The following is a 23037-nucleotide window of genomic DNA, read 5'->3' as shown; positions in this document are numbered from 1 at the left end:
ACATAAAACAAAATAAGAATTTTGTGCATGTATCTCTATGTTCCAGAGTGATATATATATATATACCTAATTACAAAAGAATTATTAGGGGCTAGGGCAATAGTTCAGTGGTAGAACAATTGTCTAGTATATGCAAGACCCCAGGCTCTATTCCTACCCACCCCACCCCCCCCCGAAAAATTATTAAGCTAAAGCTTCTAATTAGTTGTTTATCCTATAGGATGGTCACTAAAACAAGTCACAAAGAATTCTAGGTTCCTTCATAAACGTATAGGGTTCATGACAGAAGGCATTCAAAAGAAAATATGGAGATTTGGGAAGAGGTTCAGAAATTCAAAGTGTACTGCTATCTAGGTCTAGAAGAGATGGGGTAGATATCATATTGACCAGGGGTCAGCAAACCAAATCTGGCCCATTGCCTGTTTTTTATGGCTCAAAAGCTAAGAGTGGTTGTTGTATTTTAAAATAGTTTTTAAAAAATCAAATGAAGAATAATATTTTATGGCATGGAAAGATGATATGAAATTCAAATTTCAGTATCCATAAATAAAGTTTCATTGGAACACAGTCATGCTCGTTTATTTACAGATTGTCTTTCAGTGTTTTTGCACTACAGCAGCAGCATTAAGTAGTTGTGACTCAATTTGCCAAGCAAAAAGCTTTTAACTTTTATGTAATCAAATTTATCATCATTTTTATGGCTTTGAGTCATGGTTTAAAAAAAGAGTTTCTCTGGTATAAAACAATTTAAATCCTGTTTTTTTGTATGGCATCATTTTTCATACACAGATCCTTAGTAGGATATAGTCTAAGGATCAAGAAAAGCTTCTGGTAAATCTTAAATCTCTTTTAGTATTTTCGTTCTCAGTAGGCTTATTGCCATTATTATTTTGGAGTTATTTTATAGAAATCATAGGATAAGGCAAACCAGATAATTATGTCAATGTTGTTAGGAACCAAGATTTCAGTATTAAAAAAAAAAGAAATACAAATGTAAAATCAAGGAAATTATATTAAAATCCTGAAACATTGTATTGTTTTTTTTTTTTGTTGTTGTTGTTGTTGTTTTCTTTGGTGTTGGGGAATTGAACCCAGGGCCTTGTGCTTGCGAGGAAGCACTCTATCAAGAAATGTTGCATTTGATACAATGAAGTTATCAATAGAACTCATTATTTTAAAAGTTATATTTCTTTTTTTTTAATTTTTTAGTTGTAGGTGGACATAATATCTTTATTTTATTTATATGTGGTGCTGAGGAACAAACGCAGTTCCTCACACATGCTAGGCAAGTGCTCTACCACTGTGCTACAACCGCAGTCCCATATTTCTTATCCAGTATTTCAATGAAGGAAGTAGAAAAAATTTAATTGATTTCTTCTGGGATCGATGTAATTGTGTTTAAAAGAGGTAGATTCCTGGGGCTGGGGGTGTGGCTCAAGCGGTAGTGCGCTCGCCTGGTATGTATGCGTCCTGGGTTCGAGCCTCAGCACCACATACAAACAAAGATGTTGTGTCCGCCGAAAGAGTTAGATTCCCATTGTGTTAGCCTTTGGCCTACTGTTGCACTAAAACTGAGTTTTTTTATTCTTACATTATCCAGTCTGCTTCTTTCACATTATCAATGCCCAAACTAGACGTGCTTGCCATTTTCCTTTTACGTGTGTTTGGCAGTTGGGTTCGTGGCCATAGCATTTTTTTTTCCATGTAAGATTAAAAAACAAAAAAATGTAAAAAAATTCACATAGAATAACTATTCCTATTCATTATAGTTGTTCAAAGGAGACTGAAAAAAATATTTCACTTGAAGATTTTTGTCACACTAAAGGAGTTTCTATCCTATTATTATTCTGATTTGGAGTATGTATATACACATATTTTTTTAAAAATAAACTTTATTAAGGTGAAATTTAAATATTATATTTCTTAATCCTGAAGGGCCTTGAAACAATGACAATACAAAATGTATGAGCACTCCCATTCATTTCCTTGGGCTGGGGTTATAGCTCAGTGGTAGAGCGCTTGTGTAGCACATATGAGGTACTTGTTCGACCCTCAGCACCACATATAAATAAATAAAATAAAGGTATTGTGTCCCTCTACAAATAAGTAAAAATTTAAAAATACATTCATTTCCTAAGTTAATTAATAAGTATAATCAGATTGCAATAAAGGTTTTCTCTGGTTTTCTCTCCTCAGGATCCTCAACCCCCCAAGTACACAAGTTGTTCATATAAAAAGTAAACACACGATAACTAGAAGACATTAGAAAAAAGAAGAGCAAATAATGGTCACCGGCACTCAGATTAATAGAAATGTTTTTAAAAGCCTCAATGATTAATACAGTGTGGTACTAGCACATAAAAGGGAAACAGACAAACAGAACAAGAATTGGAAAAATCTAGAAATATACTGTAAAATATGCAGAGGTTTAGACTAAAGGTTCTTCTCAAATTGGTGGGGCAAAGATAAACTATTCCACAATTTTTATTGGGACTGCTAAGTAGTCATTTGAAAAAGGATAAAGTTGGATTCCTACCTTCATATTACACTAGGATATATTCCAAATGGATAATATATAAAATGAAAGTTAAAAGCCTAATAATTCCAGAAAAAACATGGGAGAATTCTTTTAATATTTTGGAATATAACACTGATTCAAAATCTGGATGCCAGAAAAATAAAAATTAAACTCAACTCCACAGGAATAAAAAAAATCATGCATGACAAAAGATAAATGGTAAGTAAAAATTGGGGAAATATTTGTAACTCACATTATACGCTTTTATGTAAAAGGAAGAAAATTAAGAATTCATATTTTATGTGCTAATCTGTGCATAAAGAACTCTATAGAGTTTTAGAAAACTAAAAATAGTAGTTATCTATGGCAGAGGTGGAGTACTAGGTGGATGGAAGATAAGAATGGAAGGAGAATTTTCCACTTTTTATATAATTTGCCTTTTGAACCAGAAGACTATATCACCTATCTGGAAAGTTCAACTTTTAGGTAGTCCCAGATGTCATATAGCTTACTTTTCAGTGCAAGGAGAATAAATAGAGAAATAAACACATACTTAGAGTCCTAGTGAGACAAATCTATGAATACAAAGAACTTTTTATGGACTTTGTTAGTCTTCACAGTGCCTTAAAAAAGTGAGACACTCTTTGAATAACCATAAAATCATTTTTTGAAAGTTCTGTTTATATTAATATTATTGTTCTACTAGATTTTCAATGTAAGGAAATAGAAAATCAATTGAAAATAGTAGAAATTTTACCTGTAGCAAATACTGTCAGGAACATACACCTTCAGTTCTTCTGTGACATCTCTCATCACCCTCTGGTAACCAGACATTTTTGGAGCTTTGATATAAGAAGGATTGTTTCTCATTAAATATTCTCCCAAATAATTAATTGGATCAAACTTGGTTGGAGTATCAGCTTCTGTCAAAATCTTTTTCTTTTCTAATTGCATTAACATTTTTTCCACTCCAGGAACTAAGGTGGGTAGAAGTTTGTCCAGCAAATATGCACGAGTTTTCAGTGTTGTAGTTTCAGTATCAAACCACTGTTGGGCTAAATTATCCTTAGGGAGTTTTTTTTCAGACTTTTTTTCTAGTTCCTTCTTTAGATTATCTTTATCTATTATTTTCTGCTGTATTTTCCGGGCACTCGCCTCCACTCTTTCCAAAATATTTTTCCTCCATGGTTGTTCTAGCTTTGATTTTGGTTTAGTTTCATCTAAAGAAAAAATCACTTTTTCAGGTTTTCTAATCACAACATTCCCTGAGATTTCAGGAATAGCATCCTTTGTTGAACTAGTTGGAATTTCTGGCTGTCTCACCAGCTTTGATTCTAAGAGGGAAAAAAAAAGTGAAATGTAAGAAATATTAGAAATAGTTTTTAAGGGGCTGGGGACATAGCTCAGTTGGTAGAGTGCCTGCCTCACATGCACAAGGCTCTGGGCCCGATCCCCAACACCACAGGAAAAAAAAAAGAAGTAGATTTTAATCAACAAAATTTTAGCATACTATTACAAAAACGTTTTGTACATCCATTTGCCCACATATTGGAACACCATCAGCTGAAAGTGTCAGAAAGTTTGGCAACGGTCATTCAAACCATGAAAACATTTACTATTACTGTTGACTTATTCAGGAGTTAACATCAGCTCTGTAATCTCATTCAGTACTCAACCTGTTTCTATCACTCTTAGTCCATTTTTTTGCACTTGTAATTTATATCATACAATGGCTCTTACAGCTCCAGGCATCACTTCCTCAGAAGAAAAAAATAATTGGGTCTGTGCACGGTGGCGCACACCTGTATTTCCAGCAGCTTGAGCGGCTGAGGCAGGAGGATCTCGAGTTTAAGCCAGCCTCAGCAATATAGGGAGACCCTAGGCAAGTCAGTGAGACCCTGTCTCTAAACAAAATACAATAAAAGGGCTGGGAATGTGGCTCAGTGGTAAGTGTCCCCTGGGTTCAATCTCTGGTACCAATAAATAAATAAATAAATAAATAAATAAATAAATAAATAAATAAAAGAAAAAGAAAAAAATAATTGGGGACAAGAGGGTCTTTCTCCTCTTGAGGATCTGTCTTATTGTTCAAGAGGAGAAGAGCCCAGACTCCCCATTTATTGACAGACTTTATGGTCTGAACATCTAACCCTTCCTCCATAATCGCTGGCAGCAGACTACAGAAAACAGAAACATCCACACAAAAGCAGATAATCTCAAATGCAAATATAATTACACATACAGAAGACTAGAGGAATATTTAAGTAAAACCATCTCCATGGCTAAATTCAACAAATGAAATAACTAATACAAACCTAAGGAATATCATTAATAGAACAAGTGTCAATCTGTTCACTACCATTATAATTCATGTATCTCAGAGCAAAGAAATTAGAAAATATTATGAACATTGTTTTTTTAAAATTAAGAAAACTTGGATGCCTGATGTTCAGATCTTGGTTTCTACTATCATTCTTGAATTAAAAAAGAAAAAACCCAGAGCTTCTTAGAGAAATGGATGATGATTAAGGGATTTAACTGTTTTCAGACACAGCTGAGGTAGCTCTAGCTTTGCTCTTTTAAATTAATGTTTTTGTTGATGTTTATATATATAATGTTTATATATAAAAAACATTAGGATTCATTTTGGCAAGCCTTTTTTATAACTTTATTTTACTTATTTATTTTTTATGTGGTGCTAAGATTTACATGATCCATGTCATTACTGATTTTCAAAAGATATTTGCCATTAAATTTCAGTTTAAAAAACCTGAGAAAGGTTTTACTTGCCTAGGCATAAATTATATGCCTATTTCTGAACCATCCATGAGCATTCTGATTGGACAGATTTGCATCACCATCTATTCCTAGATCTAAAAAGCCAGCATAACCCTCAACTAAACCAAATGGATCAAGGAGGGGAAGGGCTGTTCCCTAAACAAACTGAGTAGACAAAAAAGATATATCACTTAAAGGAAGGAGTCAACAGCGCCAAATGCTGCAGAAAAGTCAAATGATGCAAGAAGTGGAAAGAATACATTTGATTTAGCACTCAGTTGTTTTTCACTAAACAATTTCTGTGTTTAAGAATGGATCCTAAGGACAGCAATATCTGTGGTGAGAATGGAGCCTAGACTACCGTGGGTTGAGGAGGAACTTCAAGGTAAAGTGCACAGTGAATGACTGGACAAATTATTACAAAGAATGTGACTGTGGGGACTGGGGTTGTGGCTCAGTGATAGAGTGATTGCCTAGCATGCATGAAGCACTGAGTTCGATCCCTGGCACCACATAAAAATAAACAAATAAAATAAAGGTATTTTGTCCATCTACAGAAAAGAATGCGACTATGAAAGAAAAGATTAATTTCTTTCTCTTTTTTCTTCTGGTGAGGAAAGATTTCTCTAAAGATGGGGTTGGTTCGACTATATTTAGAGATTTAGAAGCAGGAGGCAAAGTAGAGAGAAAAACAGAAGACACAGGAGAAAAATTAGATGATGATCCTCAGGGTCGAGGAGATATGCAGGAGGTCAAAAATATACAATAGCCTTGGATGAGATGTCTCTTACACTAAACTAAGATGGCATGTAAGTTGAGAGAATTCCATCTCACAGCCTCTATTTTTTTGTGAAATAAAATAAATATCGCTAAAACCAGGAATGGTAGGATCATGAGCTTGATGGGAAAGATACAATTTTGAAATAACTGTTGTGGGTGTGGAAAGGAGCAGACTACAAATATATAAGCATATTTCTAAGCAATGTTCAAAGTATATCAGAGATTAAAGACCATATATTTTCATAGCATCAGCACACAAATTATATGGCATTTTTTCCTAGTATAACTGGGTAGATTGCTCTGAGTTCCTAGGACATTGCCAGCTCAGGCTCTGAACAATATGCTATTGGATAATTTTTTTTCTACATATGATTGCTGAGGTGATTGGAATGGAAGAATTAATGGGAATTTTAAGGTGTTTTTTTTTTTCTGACATGGATAGAGAGATAAAGTAGTTTAAGTTCTTTTTTTTTTCTCTCTTCTTTTTTGAAACTGGGGATCAAACCCAGGGCTTTGCACATTCAAGGCAAGTGCTTTACCACTGAGCTACAACCTAGCCTAGTTTCAGTTCTTTTGAAATATTATCCACTGAAAATATCAGTGCTCAGCCAAATCCCAATAGAATCAGGACAATGTATTGTTGAAGCATTTTGCTTCTGTTACTTGGAAGATACAGAGAAAAACCAGAAATATATCTGAAAATTATTTCTATACTCATTATTTTTAATGTAACCAGAAAGTAGTTATTGAGACATACTTCAATCATTAATAACCCCCCATATATACTGCTACTACAATTAAAGGGTAAGAGACTAGGGACTCCATAACTTTTGAGCAATGGGATTTTTAACATTATTTATTATATTTATTTTTTAGTTGGACACAATATCTTTATTTTATTTATTTATTTTTATGTGGTGTTGAGGATTGAACCCAGGGCCTCACTCGTGTGAGGCGAGCGCTCTACCACTGAGCCACAATCCCAGCCCCAACATTATTTATTATGAAATATTTAAGACACAAAAATATAAGTAGCCATTTATCTAATCCTAGCTTACAAAAAAATTACCTAGATATTAAAGCCTCTCATATATTCCAACTTTGAAAGATGCTATTCTGAGTTTCATGTTTATCGTTTCCATGCATTTGTTTATGTTATTATATCTAAGCAATATAATATTGTTGGTTTTTTTTTGTTGTTTTTTTATTTTGTGGTGCTGGGGATTGAACCCAGGGCCTTGTGCATGCAAGGCAAGCACTCTACTAAGTTATATCCCCAGCCCTGTTCTTATTTTTTAATTTTATAAAAATAATTTTATATCATGTGTATTCTTTAGCCTTTTTTAAAATTAAAATTATGTATGGAAAATTCACCTAATTGATAGATGCATTTTTCACTGTTTCATAATTGTAATTAAATCACTGTACCATAATGTGTTTATTCATTCTCATTTTGATAGTTATTGAGTTGTTTCTAGTTTTGTTTTCACGTTTTACTACAACAGACAATCCTAGTACGAAAATTATTGCATGTATCCTCTTGTGTACATATATGAGTTTCTCTAAAGTGTATTATTAAGATTTTATTTGCAGGGGTGCTATGGTTTGAATGTTTGTTTCTCTTCAAAGTTCATACATTGGGCTGGGGTTGTAGCTCAATGGTAGAGCGCTTGCCTAGCACATATGGGGCACTGCATTTGATTCTCAGCACCACATAAAAATAAATAAACAAAATAAAGATATTGTGTCCATCTACAGCTAAAATTTTTTTTAATTCATACATTGGAACCTAAGACTCAATATGACAGTATTAAGAGGTGAGGGTCTTTGGGGAAGTGATTAAGTCATGAGGGCTCTTCCTTCACCAATGAATTAGTACTCTTATAAAAGCACTGATGGGAAGAATCTAGCCCCTTTTTATTGCCTTCTATCTTTTCTGCCATGTGAGGACATAGCATTCAAGCACCATCTTGGAAGCAGAGACTAAGCCCTCACCAGATACAGAGCCTGCCAGTGCCTTGATCTTAAGACTTCCTAGCTTCAATAACTATGAGCAATCAATTTATTATGTTTATAAATTATTCTGTCTATAGTATTTTATTATAGCAACAGAAATGGACTAAAACATAGGGTCATAGGTATAAGCATTTTCATTAGTTCAATGAGATATTATTAAATTATTTTCTAGAGTGACTGGTACCAATTTAGAAGATCACCAATAAGAGTAAGAATTCCTGTTGTGAAGCAGTAGTTTTTGAAATATGCTTCTTAGGATCTTGAGAAGGAGCTTCAAAGACCATAGGACTGTAAGCAACTTATACCCTTTGTGACCAGAGCACCTGTGCTCCAATTATTGTTCATAATTGGAGAGCATAATAATATTTAATTTGGAAAAAAGATTTTGCTGCCTTAAAATTATCTAAAAACCAAGGCTGGAGTTATGGCTCAGTGGTAGAACAGTAGCCTAGCATGTGTGAGGCCCTGGGTTGGATCCTCAGCACCACATAAAAATAGAAAAATAAAATAAAAGTATTGTGTCTATCTATAATTAAAAAATAAAATATTAAAAAAGTTATCTAAAAACTAAATTAAAAAAATCTAAATTAAAAAAAAATTATTTATTTATTTATTTTTGTGGTGCTGGGGATTGAACCCAGGATCTCGTGCATGTGAGGCAAGAATTCTACCAACTGAGCTATATATCTCAAGCCCCCCTTATTTTTAAGTGTGAAAGAGAACAATTCTTTTAAGTCTACAGGTTCTAATGTACTTGCATTTCTTTTAATCTGTCCAGTACAAACCCAAGGCAGATATTCTTCTGCTGGCTTTAAGTGTTATACTATAGATGTATAGCAACTTAACATCTAAGCATCTGCTATGGTTCATTAGTAAACTCACACATGAACTAGGGCATTTTCTATCTTCATTGCAGCCTGCTCATGCTTCTATAGTGTGCTTGGCCATTATAGGTTGCTAAGCAATAATCCTCGTGCTTGCATTGTTTTCACTAATACAGAGAATGGAAGTAGAAATGTGTTTGGTTACAATTCTAGTCAAACACTTCTCTCCTGGAACCAGCAAACCAAGAAAAGTAAAAGAAGAACAGCAGTCAATAGATCAGGATTCTGAACAAGACTATCTGAAGCTGTCTTTTGACAGGTTGACCTCTAAATGCAAGGATTGCAAATTATGGTACTGACCCAAGGGCAAATTAACTTAGAGGTTTAATTGAATATAGATTCAAACAGGTACAGGGTTTTTCAGTAGGTCTGAGTTTGGACATTCTTAAATTTTTTTACAGATTGACTGATTATTTATTCGTACACTCAATAAATAATTATTGATTTCTTACTACATGCCTGGTGCTATGCTAAGCACTGGAATTCTTTTTCAGGATCAATTTCCTAAATTCTTCCTAGAATTAAAAGCCTATCAAGCTTTCGCCTAACACTAATACCTTCATCTCTCTACCAGTTCACCTTCTACCATACAAAGACCTATTCAGGCCCTAAGGGCATAAGAGCTTTCAACTAAATAAGTAGGTACACAAAAGATTTCCTTGTTCATAATTTGAAAGGTCTAGCCTCAGAAGGAACATTTATCATTTTCTGTACTTAGGGCATGGCCCACTGCTGGGTATAGCCTCAGTGCAAAATCTATTTAAGGACATAAATGGGAATGAATTACAATCCACATTATAATAATCCTTAGCAGGCTCTTTCAAATGTTATATAATGTTAGTGGAACTGACTGCTGATTAAACTAGTGAAAACTGAATCAGAAGAGTCACCCAGCAAGCTGTATGATGTTCCTATTTAAACATGGGCCCTGTCTGAAACTTAGGTACCTTGTCTTTATTATCAGAATTTCTCAACATTTGTACATAATGTAAATGACTGCTATAAAAGAAGGAGGAAAAAAGCACTAATAAATATTATTAGAATTGAAATTCTGGGGCTGGGGATGTGGCTCAAGCGGTAGCGCGCTCGCCTGGCATGCATGCGGCCCGGGTTCGATCCTCAGCACCACATACAAACAAAGATGTTGTGTCTGCCGAAAACTAAAAATAAATATTAAAAATTAAAAAAAAAAAAAGAATTGAAATTCTATTGGTATAGGAAAAGGTAGTTTCTACAAAACTCTGTTAATCTTTTTTTTAAGAGGGAGAGAGAGAGAGAGAGAGAGAGAGAGAAAGAGAATTTTTTAAATATTTATTTTCTTAGTTTTCGGTGGACACAACATCTTTATTTTATTTTTATGTGGTGCTGAGGATCGAACCTAGCGCCCCGCACATGCCAGACAAGCGCACTACCGCTTGAGCCATATCCCCAGCCCTGTTAATCTTTTTTAAAAAAATATTTTTAGTTGCAGATGGACATAATATCTTTATTTATTTATTTTTATATGGTGCTGAGAGTTGAACCCAGTGCCTCACATGTGCTAGGCAAGTGCTCTATCAATGAGCCACAACCCCAGCCCCAAAACTTTGGTAATCTTAGGCTTGTGTAATGAGGATAGAGTTGGGTAAACTGATAATTAAAAAAAAAAAGATTTCTCAAAATGCAACATAAGCTTATAACCTAAAAAGACAAATAACTAGAATAAAAAAAAATGATACACATTTTTCATAACTTTATTTTATTTATTTATTTTTATGGGGTGCTGAGGATTAAATCCAGTGCCTCACTTGTGCTAGGCAAGCACTTTACCAAGAGCCATGGCTGGAGTTTAACCACAGTATTTTTTATGCAAAGAAAAGTATTTGAGTGCAATTTGAGAACTGCTTGGCAAGATAACATCACTTGAATTTTGACAAGTATGTAACAAGGATTATGACACTTTCTTTGACATGTTGAAACTGTCAGTTCAATAGCAGTTCCTCTTCCTACTTCTTTTACATATTTATATATATGTAAATTCATATATTTGTACATAAAGGAAGGATTCAGAATATAAGGTTTAATAGTGGCTGATCACTAAAAAAATAAGTACCTTGCATTACATTTAATATCACAGCACACTGTGATGTTTTTAGTATATATCACATACAAAAACAGTTGATGTGAATAAATCAACAAGCAAAATATACTTCTCTATATACTTTGAAAAGCAATAAGAGAAATTAAAAATATAAGAATAGCAAAGTCTACAAACTCTTGATATTCTCTAAGGAGGCAATAAATTACATGATATAATACATGTATGAAGTTTTGCAGGTGCAAATTTGACCACAGACCACTGAATACCCAATTAAATTTATAACAAATTAATTTGATCACATTTTGTTTGGCATGTTTAGAATGAGTTAATCATTATCCTGGCCTAATAATTAAGATCAAGCCAGAGTATATGTAAGGTGTGTTGGTGGTAAAATGGTGGGATGAGGAGGAAGTAAAATCAGGAGACTAAGAAGTGGAGTCAGGTGGAGGAGAACAGTTAAAGACTTGACAGGAAGAAAACTTTTTAAAGTTTGTGAAGCTGTGAAAATAATACTCAGTTTATAAGAAAGGCAAACTAAGTGTCAGGAAGTTTAGTTCTTAATGCACATGTATTACAATAAGTATTTATAAGAACAAGTAGTAAATAATTGCTCTTAATTGGCTTAAAAGACAGAAAAACACCTCAGAAAAAGCACCTACAAGTTATAACTAGGATCTACACAACAATTAATAGTTTAGAAAATACTTTAATAATTATTATTGTAATTTAGCCTGGTCAAGCCTAACACATACTAAACTCTCATTAACGGTAAGTTGAATTGATGTGAATTTAAATATTGTAAATATTTTCTCTTTGTACAGGGTTTCACTAAATGTCTGGAATTAGATGTTGCTGTAGTGAAAGAGATAAATGTCTTGTCCACTTATTTATTGTCTATTTGATCCTGTAAATTTTCAGTTTGCATGATTATGTGGAATTTAGGTAAAGAATGGAGATAGGAGTCAAACTTTGGATCACACAGAATAAATGTGTGGTCAAGTACAGTACTAAAAAGAATAAACAGGACCAAGAACAGTAATCAGCCCAAATGACTATAATTCATTTTATTTTATTTTTTTTTTAGAGAGAGAGAGAGAGAGAAAATCTTTTTTTGTAGATGGACACAACACAATGCCTTTATTTTTATGTGGTGCTGAGAATTGAACCCAGGTCCCGCCCATACTAGGTGAGTGCTCTACCACTGAGCCACAATCCCAGCTCAATTTTATTTTTATATTAATGGATTATCTACTAGGCATCAGTCAGCTCTCTAGTCTATGTTTTTCTCTTTAATTAAGTAGCATAAGATGCAAAGTCATAAAGTTTCCTCAAAAAATGTTAATAGAGTGTGAAGGGACTATACTTTATTTCCCAAACGCATTTGAACATATCACTGGAATATATTTTTGAAACACAAAATCTTACAGAATGAATCCCCCAATGAAAATTAAATGTTAGTTTTAGATCCTATTGTGTGTGACTAGTTCTCTACCTTGGGATTTTATTTCATCTGTTGCTTCTTCTGCCACATGGTTGCTGGTCTCTGTTGCAGAAACATCTGGTAAACTCTGTGAGCCCTTTGAAAGGAGAATACAAATACCAATTTCAAAATGAGTTGCTTTTCATCAAAGTTGCCTCAACTCTCCTACTTACTTTTTCTAGGATTTAATGTTACATATTAGAAGCAAAGCAGTAATCACAGTCTATTTACTACATTCACAAGATGAAATGTGTTGACTCAACAGGTCATCTTCCTATTGCTAACAGTCATATGCTAGCAACATCATTCCTGTTGTACATTAATCCTTGAATTATACAATATTTTCAACAAACATAATTTGAGAGCATATCATAATGAAATCAGAACTCTGAGAATGCTACTTTAAAAAAACCATATCTTCCATGGTTTGTGGTATAAAGAAAAACATTTCATCTTCACTGAGGAAACTGAAGATCAAGTTTATGAATAATAGTAGCAGAACAGCTTTTTGTGCTCCTGGTGTACTTCAATAATAGGATATTTAAAAACTCATATTAGTCATCTTGATGTAAATTCATATAACTATTTTTTTTCTTTACAGTACTAGGGGTTGAATCCATGCTTGCATATGGCAGGCAAGCATTCCACTCTAGCACTGAGCTACCTTCCCTGATTTTATCTATTTATTATTTATTTATTCGAGACCAGGTCTTTCTAAGTTATTCCAGCCTCAGCCTTCTTAGAATCTGGAATTACAGCAGTGCACCAACCTGCCAGGCCTATAACATTTTAATTGCCTCCTTTTAAATTAAGTGTTCGTCCTCACTATAGTTTTGTGTTTATTTAAACACAAGGTTACTTAAATGATTAACATGGAAATTTCTTCTTCAGCAGGACAGGGAAGTTACCCTAAAAACTGGTATTTCCTGTACTTAGGGTAATAGTTCTGATTTTAGAAAGCAGCCTTTATTTATGTGTAATTTATAATAGCTCTTCACAAATAATTTACCTATCTATGGAAATTTCCTATAACTGAGTAAGTCTGATTAATAGTTAACATGAATTCGCCCTTTTCCATTTGCTATTTTGTTCATCTTTTTGAACACCCACATTTTTTTTCCTTCTTCATAAGAAAATTTTATCCTACTGCACTAAAATCTAATTGTCCATGACAACTCTACCTTAATAGGCTCTGTCTCTTCAGTTGAATCCTCTTTCTTTTCTTTGTTGTCTTTTCCATTTTCCTGAAAAAGGAATAGTGTTAGTAAGTGGTATTCAAAAGCAGCTGGGGATTAAGCTAGCATTTTATACTGTAATATAAAATTTTATTTTAGCTGGGTGTGATGGTGCATGCTTATAATCCCAGCAGCTCAGAAGGCTGAGGCAGGGGGATTGCAAGTTCAAAGTCAGCCTCTTCAACTTAATGAGACCCTAAGCAATTTAGTAAGACCATGCCTCAAAGAGAGAGAGAGAGAGAGAGAGAGAGAGAGAGAGAGAGAGACAGACACTGGGGAGTGTAACTCAGTGGTAAAGTGCCCTAGGTTCCATCTTTAGTATAACAACAACAATAATAATAATAATAACAACAACAAAAATCACATAATGAGCAGATATCATTCAGAATAAAATTAGTTGTGTCAACAAATTCAAACAATTAAGGCACACTATATTATAATTAAGAAAGGCCAACCCACTAAAAACAGGTTACTGTGCTTCAACATTATTTTGAGCCAAGTTTTTTAGCATTTCTGTCAAAACCTGATGCAGAATATTTCGACTAAAAAGAGAAATAATTAAGTGATAGAAATGATATTCTATTTCAATTTTCCCAGGAATGTGGAATTTCAAATCCTCTCATAAATAGTTAGAAACCTAAATAAGGCCAGGAACCTGAGCAGATTTGGCTTCCTCTTGAAATGGTGACTCACTCATCTGGACCACGTAAAAATATCACCAAATTGCATGGAAAAGATCAATATTACCAGATCAATATTAATAACATAACGAGAGAAAGAAAATGTTGATAAACAACAAAAAGTATCCTGGAAGATCAAAATTTTCCTCACCCCTCCCCCACCATTCTATTGACCCGTTGTAAAGTCTCAACTGCTGAATTTTTCAAACTGTACTAGTGTTATTACTTTTCTTACTGACTCAAGCTGTCAGTGCTAGACCAGAGGAAACTCACAGTAACTGACACCATTATCACTTTTTTTTTCAAAACATACTAAGGCAATTTAATTTTTAATGTTATTATCACTTTATTAATTTTTGAAATAATAATCAAGGTAAGGTAAAGTGCACTCTGATGGCTATCTAATCCCTGTGAGAAAGGTAAACGGAATAATGACCTCCTTAAAAAGTTTTTTTTTTTTTTTGTGAGAGAGCGTTCTGGGAGTAATATGATTTCTCTGGTTTACTTATATTTAGGAATTAAAATGTATAATTACCACATCCTCATTTCACTGCAAGTGATCTATAATTTCAATCACAAAAAAAATCACTGCTGTGCCAAAATTCATTGAGTTTGTGTATAAATGGGCTAGGTGCTGTGTAAAGAATAAATTACATTCATGTGGTCTCTGCCTCCAGGGCAGTTACAGTCTAGACTCTCTTTAATTAGAAATAGCATATATATATTCTGGAATATTCATTTTCTATCAATATAACACTTGTTCTAGTTGAATAAATCCAAAGTATTGCCTTTGGAGACAAAAGCTTCCAACACAAAACAGCTCCCTCAAAGTCTATTTTAAGTAGTTCATAAATAATTAACATAGATTTTTGTGGTAGGTTTCAACTATACATTCTTTGCTTATGGTGTCTATCTCTTGGATTTGCTAATAAGCTTCCTTCCTCTTTTTTTTTTTTTTGTTCCTGGAGATTGAACTCAGAAGTACACTACCCCTGAGCTACATCCCCCATCCTTCTTGTTTTGTTTTGAGATAGGCTCTCACTAAATTGCCCAGGCTGGCCTTGAACTTACAATTCTCCTGCCTTAGCCTTGAGTTGCTGGGATTATAGCCATGTACCACCACACCTGGCTTCCATTTCTTCTGTTTTGTTTGTATATGTCTAGATATATTCAACTAAATAACCTTCATTGAATGCCTTCTATTTGCAAGCAGATTAATAAAGGATGATTAAGTAAAGGATGATTAATAAAGGGGTTAATAAAGGATGATTAAAACCTGCCTTTGAAGAGTTCTAAGTTTAGTGATGGAAAACATTTCAATGAACCTGCGAAGTACAAGAATAGAGGTACATACAAAATGTTAAGAAACAAAAAGGAATAAGCAATCATTTTTCTCAGGGCAGTCTGGTAAGTTTTCATGTAGTAGATTTCCAAGATGAATTTTAAAGGACTAATAAGAATTTTGTGTAAGGGAAGGGGGAAGGCTATTTAAAACAGAAGAAACAATACACTCAAGGGTATGAAAGTTCAAAAAAGTATTCATGTTAAAGAGCATAGTTATGTAAAAACAGTGGCAGAAGATGAGGCTAAATAGGTGATTATAGTCAATATGTAAAGAATTACTAGTGAAAAAGGAAAGTGACCATAACACTTGAAGCAACCAACAGATCTTTATTGCAGCAATGCAAACGAGGAGAAAAGGGGGAGTAGAAGGGGGGGAGAGCAAAGAGAGAGAGAGAGAGAGAGAGAGAGAGAGAGAGAGAGAGAAAGAGAAGAGGAGAGGAGAGGAGAGAGGGAGAGAGAGAGCAAAAGTGAGAGAAGAAAGAGAGAGCAAGAGAGAGCAAAAGCAAGAGCAAGAGAGAGGGGCCTGGCAGGAAGGAGTTTTTATAGCCAAAATCTAATGGGGTCTTTGGGTCTGCAAGCTGCCTTGTTGGCATTCAGTGATTGGATCATACAGTAGTTGCTAAGGATGTCATCTTCTGCCTTCAGGCAGATGGGGCAGGAGTCAGATGTGGGTTTTTGTTGCACCAGACCGGTGGGGGTCGGGTGTTCAGCCTTGAGTGGGGTTGAGTGTTCAGACTTGATGCAAACAGGTGATAAAGGACCAGACAGAGGAGGGTTTGATGGCCTGGGTTATCCTGCAGCTAACATTCGTTCAGCCCACCCTGCAGATAACTTAGTTCAGCCTGCCCTGCACCTAACAACTAGTGCTAAATTGAGACGTTTGTACTTTTTTCTGTGCTCTTAAGTGGAGGACAAATGTTACCAAATATTGGTGTTTAGAAAAAGTTAATTCCTGCCAGGCACGATGGCACACGCTGGTAATCCCTGTGGCTCGGGAGGCTGAGACAGGAGGATTGTTAGTTCAAGCCAGCCTCAGCAACGAGGCACTTAGCAACTCAGTGAGACCTAGCAACTCAGTGAGACCCTGTCTCTAAATAAAATACAAAACAGGGCTGGGGATGTTTCTCTGAGTTCCATCCCTGGCATTAAAAAAAAAAAAGTAAACTCCCCCAGCAACATAGAAGATGGGTTGGAAATGTGAAAGACTGAGGAAAACGAGAAGATAAATTTTGCTTCTTAAATGTTGCATTCAAGGTAAATCCAGCCCTTGCTGTAGTATAGAGTTTGCTGGACATTGTCAGTATAACCCAACCATATCCCCTCAGGTTCACCTTTTCAGTACATGCAGATAGACTGCAAGCTCCTGCAATCCTGCTTCAGGATTTTCTCTAAATCCACATGGACAGACAGAAGTGCTTGGAAGCTAATACCTATGAGAAAAGCCCTTAGCCAATGATGGATAAGGAGTTGACCCATGGGTGGGAGATTTCTGAGGTAGATTTTATACTGTTTTCCAGAGTTTCTCAGTGATTAAGCCTCAGCTGCCCACAGTGTAACCTGCCCTATAAAGAATGTTGGGCTTCCTTCACATCTCTATATTACTTTCCTACTCCCTTTACCATTGTTTCTTGAAACCATCTTCCAAATGAACTTGTGTTCAAATCCTTAGGTCAGGATCCTTTCCTAAAACAGATATAATCATTAGGATTGGGGGGCATAATTAAATCTAAGGACTGAAAGAGAAGGAGAAATTAGGGACTTACTGACTGTTTCTTTTCTTTCTTATTCAAAAAGCTGGCTAGATGTGATGCCATTGAATGAAATAAAGAAAAGAGAGAGAAATGGGTTTAAAGAATGATTCAATGAGTTTGTGTTTAGACATTCAAGATACCTACAGGATTGCCTGATGTAGTTTCCAGCAGGAGTCAGAAGGTCACTGAAATGTATTATGATGTATTGGAAGAAAATTATATAGAATTAAGTCCGCTGGAATATGATGGGGGAACTGTCCATTTAGAACACATTACCTTGCACTTTCATTACTCCAAGTAGATAATACTCTGTGTGCTTCACACTCTTACTCATGAGAACCCAGAGTCATTCATTTAGGTTGTTGGCTATGAGACAGAGCTTCTATGGATCTAGTTAAGAACCCTCCATAGTTACTTTCTTCAGATTTGTAACTTGGCAAATTGTAGCATTTGGCATCTTAGTATGCAGGACTGTTAATCATATATGATAGTCAATTGTCCTTGAAGAAGAGGTTTCCCAGTATAAGAGAAAAATAAAAAATCATTCTGATTACTCATTCTAATAGAAGAACTGTGTTTTATTTAACTTTCTTGAGATTCTTGAACACTTGAGCTACAGCTGAATTTGCAGGATGATGCTACTTGGTAGCATTTTGTGGGACTGAGCCCTTCATCCTGTGGGATCTGTATGTAGATAATGCCAGAACCAAACTGAATTGTAGGATACCCAGTTGGTGGCTGCTGGAAAATTGTTTGGAGTGTAGGGAAATAAAAACCCCACTCATCTGTTCATAAAAGTGTTCTGGGTTACATGTGAGAATAGGAAAAACACTTTGGTTTGAAGTCTATGGTGCATCTAAGGTAACTACAGCAACACAAAAACCAAACTCAATTACTGTCAGATTAACACAACTCCACTTACTACTGGCCTGAAAGAAGAGATGTACCTATTTCTCAAAATAAATTATATTTACCTCAGTTCTACTATTTATTTACATATAATGTCCAGCATTTTAACACATTATGAGACTCATTAAAAAGCAAGAGAAAAAATGACCTATTGTCAGAAGATAAAGGCACTGAGTAGAACTAGAGAAATGTTGGAACTATTCAATAGAGACTTTAAAATAACAATGATTAATAATTATATTGATAATTGATTAAAATGTATAAAATGTATAACTAAGGTCTATATTTTTATATATGTATATATATGTGTGTGTGTGTGTATATATATATATATATATATATATATATATATATATATATACACACACACACACATTTTTTTTTTTGGTACTGGGGAGTGAACTCAGAAGTGCTTTACCACTGAGCCATATCCCCATCCCTTTCTATTTCTTTTTTGCTGCAGTCTGGCTGGGCACAATCAGGAGCCACTTGTCAAAAGAAACTAACTTTATTTTTAGAACCACACACGCCAAACAAAACAGCCTCTCAGGAAAAACCCTCAGAGCCTCAACTGCCACCACCGGCTTTCCACAAGCCTCTCTCTCCCACCCCAGCTTCTCTCCACCTCCCACAATCCTCCTGCTCTTGAGGCCGATTGGCTGGGTCACGTGGGCGGAGCCAAAAAAGTCCCCCAATGAGCAGCTCCGTGGTCTGAAAGGGCAGGGAAACAGCCCAATGAGCATCACCGCAGAGGAGCCAATCAGCTAGATGTTGCTGGGGCCGAGGAGCCAATCAGCTAGATGTTGCTGGGGCCGCTGTGAGCCAATCATCAGCCAGCAGCTGGAAGTTTGCTGGCAGCTGGAAGTTTGCTGGGGCCCCTTTGGCTGTGGCTCTCAACACTTTTTATTTTAAGACAGGGTCTCCTTAAGTTGCTGAGAGCCTCACTAAATTGCTGAGGCTGGCTTTGAACTTGCAATCCTCCTGCCTCAGCTTCCTGAGCTGCTGAGATTACAGGCATGCACCAATACGCCTGATATTATTTTTATATAGATATAATTGCAATTATAATATATAATAATATAACTTTTAATCCTGTTAATATAAATATGTAAATATTACAATAGCTATTAAAATAATTACGACTAAATAACTTAGTGGAAAAAAATATAACATCCATAGTTATGTGTTTTCAGCACAGAGATAGAAACCATAAAGAAAAGCCAACTAGAATTATGGATATAAAAATCATGATACTAGCGATGAGGAATTCCTTTGATAGGTTTATTAGTAAACTGGACCCAGCAGAAGAATCAATCGGTGGCTTTGAAATTAGGTCAATTGAAATTATCCATGCCTGAAATCAAATTTGGGGAAAGAATAACAGCACTTAAGAGCTATGGGGCAATCTTAAATAGTTTAACTTACATGTAATTAGAATCCCAGAAGAGAAAAGAGGGTGAGATGAAAGAAGTTTGAAAATAAAATTACTGATAACTTTCCAAATTTATGAAAGATAACAAATCAGCTTCAAAAAGCTTTGAAAATTCCAAGCAGGATAAATACCAAAAAAGCACACGGAGGCATATATACAAAAAAACTGCAGAAATCCGAAGATAAAATATTGAAAATAGCCAGAGAAGTAAGAAACATTACACACAGAAGAACAAAGATAGTAAGGCCAACTAATTTCCCACCAAAAACTACACAGGCCAGAAAACAATAATGACATTGCTAAAATATTAGGGGAAAAAAAGAAGAAAATTCTATACCTAGTAAAAATCTTTCATGAATAAAAGTAAAAAAAAAAAAAGTAAGACAAAGATTTTTTTTTCCAAAAGAACAAAAGAGAGGATTATTACCAGCAAAATTGCACAAGTAAAGTTGAAGGAATTTTTTTAAGACAATATGTGATTAACAGGTGGAAATGTAGATTTACATAAAGAAATGAAGAGTGCTGAAAATGGTATAAATATGGGAAATATATTTTTAATCTTATCAAAAGATAACTGGCTGCCTAAAGCAAAAAATAGTATGCATACATTGTAGAAGATATAATATATGCAGATGTATGTTATTATTTGGCAATTATAGCATAAAGAATGGGAATTAGGTATAATGTTGTAAGTATGTTGTTAAGTGATATAATACGTTAAGTACACTAAGGTAAGTTAAAGATTTACATTGTAGGGCTGGCTCAGCAGTTGAGCGCTCGCCTAGTATGTGCGAGGCCCTGAGTTTGATCCTCAGCACCACATAAAAATAAATTTAAAAAGTTTTTGTATGCAACTACAACTAAAAAATAAATTAAATCTCAAAGCATCTACTAAAATATAGTATGTTTTTGCTTATATCATTATTATATCATAATGATACAAAGAATTTTATCATTATATTAATTTTATAATTTATCATTTTAAGTTTTTTTTACTATATTTTAGTAGAAACAAAGAAATAAAAAACAATCCGTAAGAAGGCAGGGAAAGAAAAAAAGATTATCAAAAACAAATTCATGCATATCAAAAATTACATTAAATGCCACTGGTCTAAACTTTTCAATTATAAATCAGAGATTAGATTTTTTTAAAGATCCAGCTCAGGGGCTGGGATTGTGGCTCAGCGGTAGAACACTCATCTCACACGGGCAGGACCCTGGGTTCCATGCTCAGCACCATGTGAAAAATAAATGAGTGAAATAAAGGTATTGTGAATAAATATTAAAAAAAACAACAACAATAAAAGATCCAGCTCAGTGACATAAGCCTGTAACCCCAGATATTCAGGAAAGTGAGACTGAGGCAAGAAGATCTCTTGAGCCCAGTTGTTTAAGGTCAGCCTGAATAACACAGTGAGAACAGAGAGAGAGAGAGAGAGAGAGACGGAGGGAGGGAGAGAAATACAATAATAATTTTTGTATAAAAATGTATTTTAGGGCTGGAGTTGTGGTTCAGTGGTAGAGCACCTGCTTAGCATGTGTGAGGCACTGGGTTCCATCCTCAGCACCACATAAAAATAAATAAATAAAATAAAGGTATCATGTGCATCTCCAACTTAAAAAATTTCAAAAAAATATACTTTAATTATAAAGAAAAAATATATCATGAACACTTAAAGGAAAGCTGGAGTGGCTATATTAATATCAAAATCAATTTCAGAAAACAGAATATTAACAGAGAGCTTCCATGGCAGTCATAAAATAATCTTTTTTCCTTATGGTCACAAAACAAATATTGGAAAAATAATAACAATAATACTAGTAGTAGTAAAATTTAATACAAAACTTAACTATGTGCGCTGTACAACTATATTGTTAATTGAATTGAGAGCCCTTTTTATTCATGTGAAATAGGGACACTGACTGAGGAAAAGGAAAATAACTGAAATTTGGAATGGAGACATCCATAGCTGATCTAGGAGACACAATCATGAACTCCTTAGTCACTGTGAGCCCCTCTAGACAATAAAAAGTCTGTCTTCTGGTATTTAAGGAGACTAGCTTTCTTTTCATTGAAAACACTGTAATAATCTCCACCAGGGAAGTTGCCTTGCAAGGGGAAGCCCATTTTCCTCAAGACATATCTCAACCATCTCCTACTACTAGAAAATCCATAACTAAAAGTCAGACCTTAAAATGCTCCAGTGAATAAATGCAAAGCCTCACCAGGAAGAAATAGCCTTTATCAAAATAATTTCCCTATTTGCTTATATATTGGCAGAAACCCAGAGAATATGTGTGGGAGTATATTATAAGGAAGTTAAAGCAATAAGGACAGAATACTGGATCGGGCAGAATTTATTGATATGGGTATATTTATCAGCAATTACAATAGATAATGGATTTAATGTGTTAGCCTATACCGCTAGAAGTGTTGCTAACCATTTACTTGATAGGTTCATTGAAACTTGGATTCTATAGTTGCCTGTTGCATGAAATTGAAACACCAGAACTTCCCTGGCATAATGTAGAGAAAAATCCAAAGTCTTGGGGAGATAAACATGCTAGAATGAAATTATCACATATGACCTGCATATCTTCTTCTTTAAGAAGACTTAGATTTACTAAGGCACTGAGAAATACGTTTGCAAGTGGGAGTGCCTGTATCCTGTGTCTGTCTGTGTCTCTCTTTCTTTACTTCTTTCTCTGGGGATTGAACCTGGGCCTCGTGTATGCCAGGGCACCCAAACTGAAGGGAAGGACAAGTGTCTCTGAGGAACACTCAGTTGCTACGGCTGTAACCCTAGCAGTCTTGCCTCACAGCCACATTAGTTCTCTTTCTCTCTGCTATAAATATAGTCCACAAAGATACTGAACATCTTGACCTTTTAAGCAGCATCACTTTGATCCAGTGATAACATTGATGACAGAATGCTAATTGTATCTGAGGAGCAGGAAGTAGTAAGATATTTAATTGTCTTCATGAGTTATATGCAAACAAGAGAGTGGGAGATAAATTCCATTCCTGGTATCAATTTCCTTTTCAGTCAAGTATCAGTTATTGAATTATTGTTTCAGCTCCAAAACCACTCATTTTTATTCTTCTTTGATGCTGGAGCTGAGACTCTGAAAACCATGTTTTTTTTTTTT

At 34.8% G+C, this 23037-nt stretch overlaps 1 protein-coding gene across 1 annotated transcript in view; it reads right to left on the bottom strand.

Annotated features, from left to right (window-relative positions):
• Efcab5 (EF-hand calcium binding domain 5) overlaps positions 1-14739 on the bottom strand; it is a 120030-nt gene extending 105291 nt beyond the window's left edge. The window contains exons 1-4 of the mRNA XM_046446789.1: positions 14725-14739; positions 13718-13780; positions 12549-12633; positions 3276-3852 (exon numbers count right to left, since the gene is read on the bottom strand). Of these exons, the coding sequence (XP_046302745.1) occupies positions 3276-3852; positions 12549-12633; positions 13718-13780; positions 14725-14739 (740 nt within the window). The remainder of the gene's footprint in view (positions 1-3275; positions 3853-12548; positions 12634-13717; positions 13781-14724) is intronic.
• Between the last annotated feature and the right edge of the window lie 8298 nt (positions 14740-23037).

Source organism: Marmota monax, unplaced genomic scaffold (assembly GCF_021218885.2).
Source record: "Marmota monax isolate L192 unplaced genomic scaffold, Marmota_monax_Labrador192_F-V1.1 WCK01_AAM20220418_F8-fsc00138, whole genome shotgun sequence".
In the NCBI taxonomy this organism is placed as follows: domain Eukaryota; kingdom Metazoa; phylum Chordata; class Mammalia; order Rodentia; family Sciuridae; genus Marmota; species Marmota monax.
This window is presented reverse-complemented; position numbering and strand designations above follow the sequence as displayed.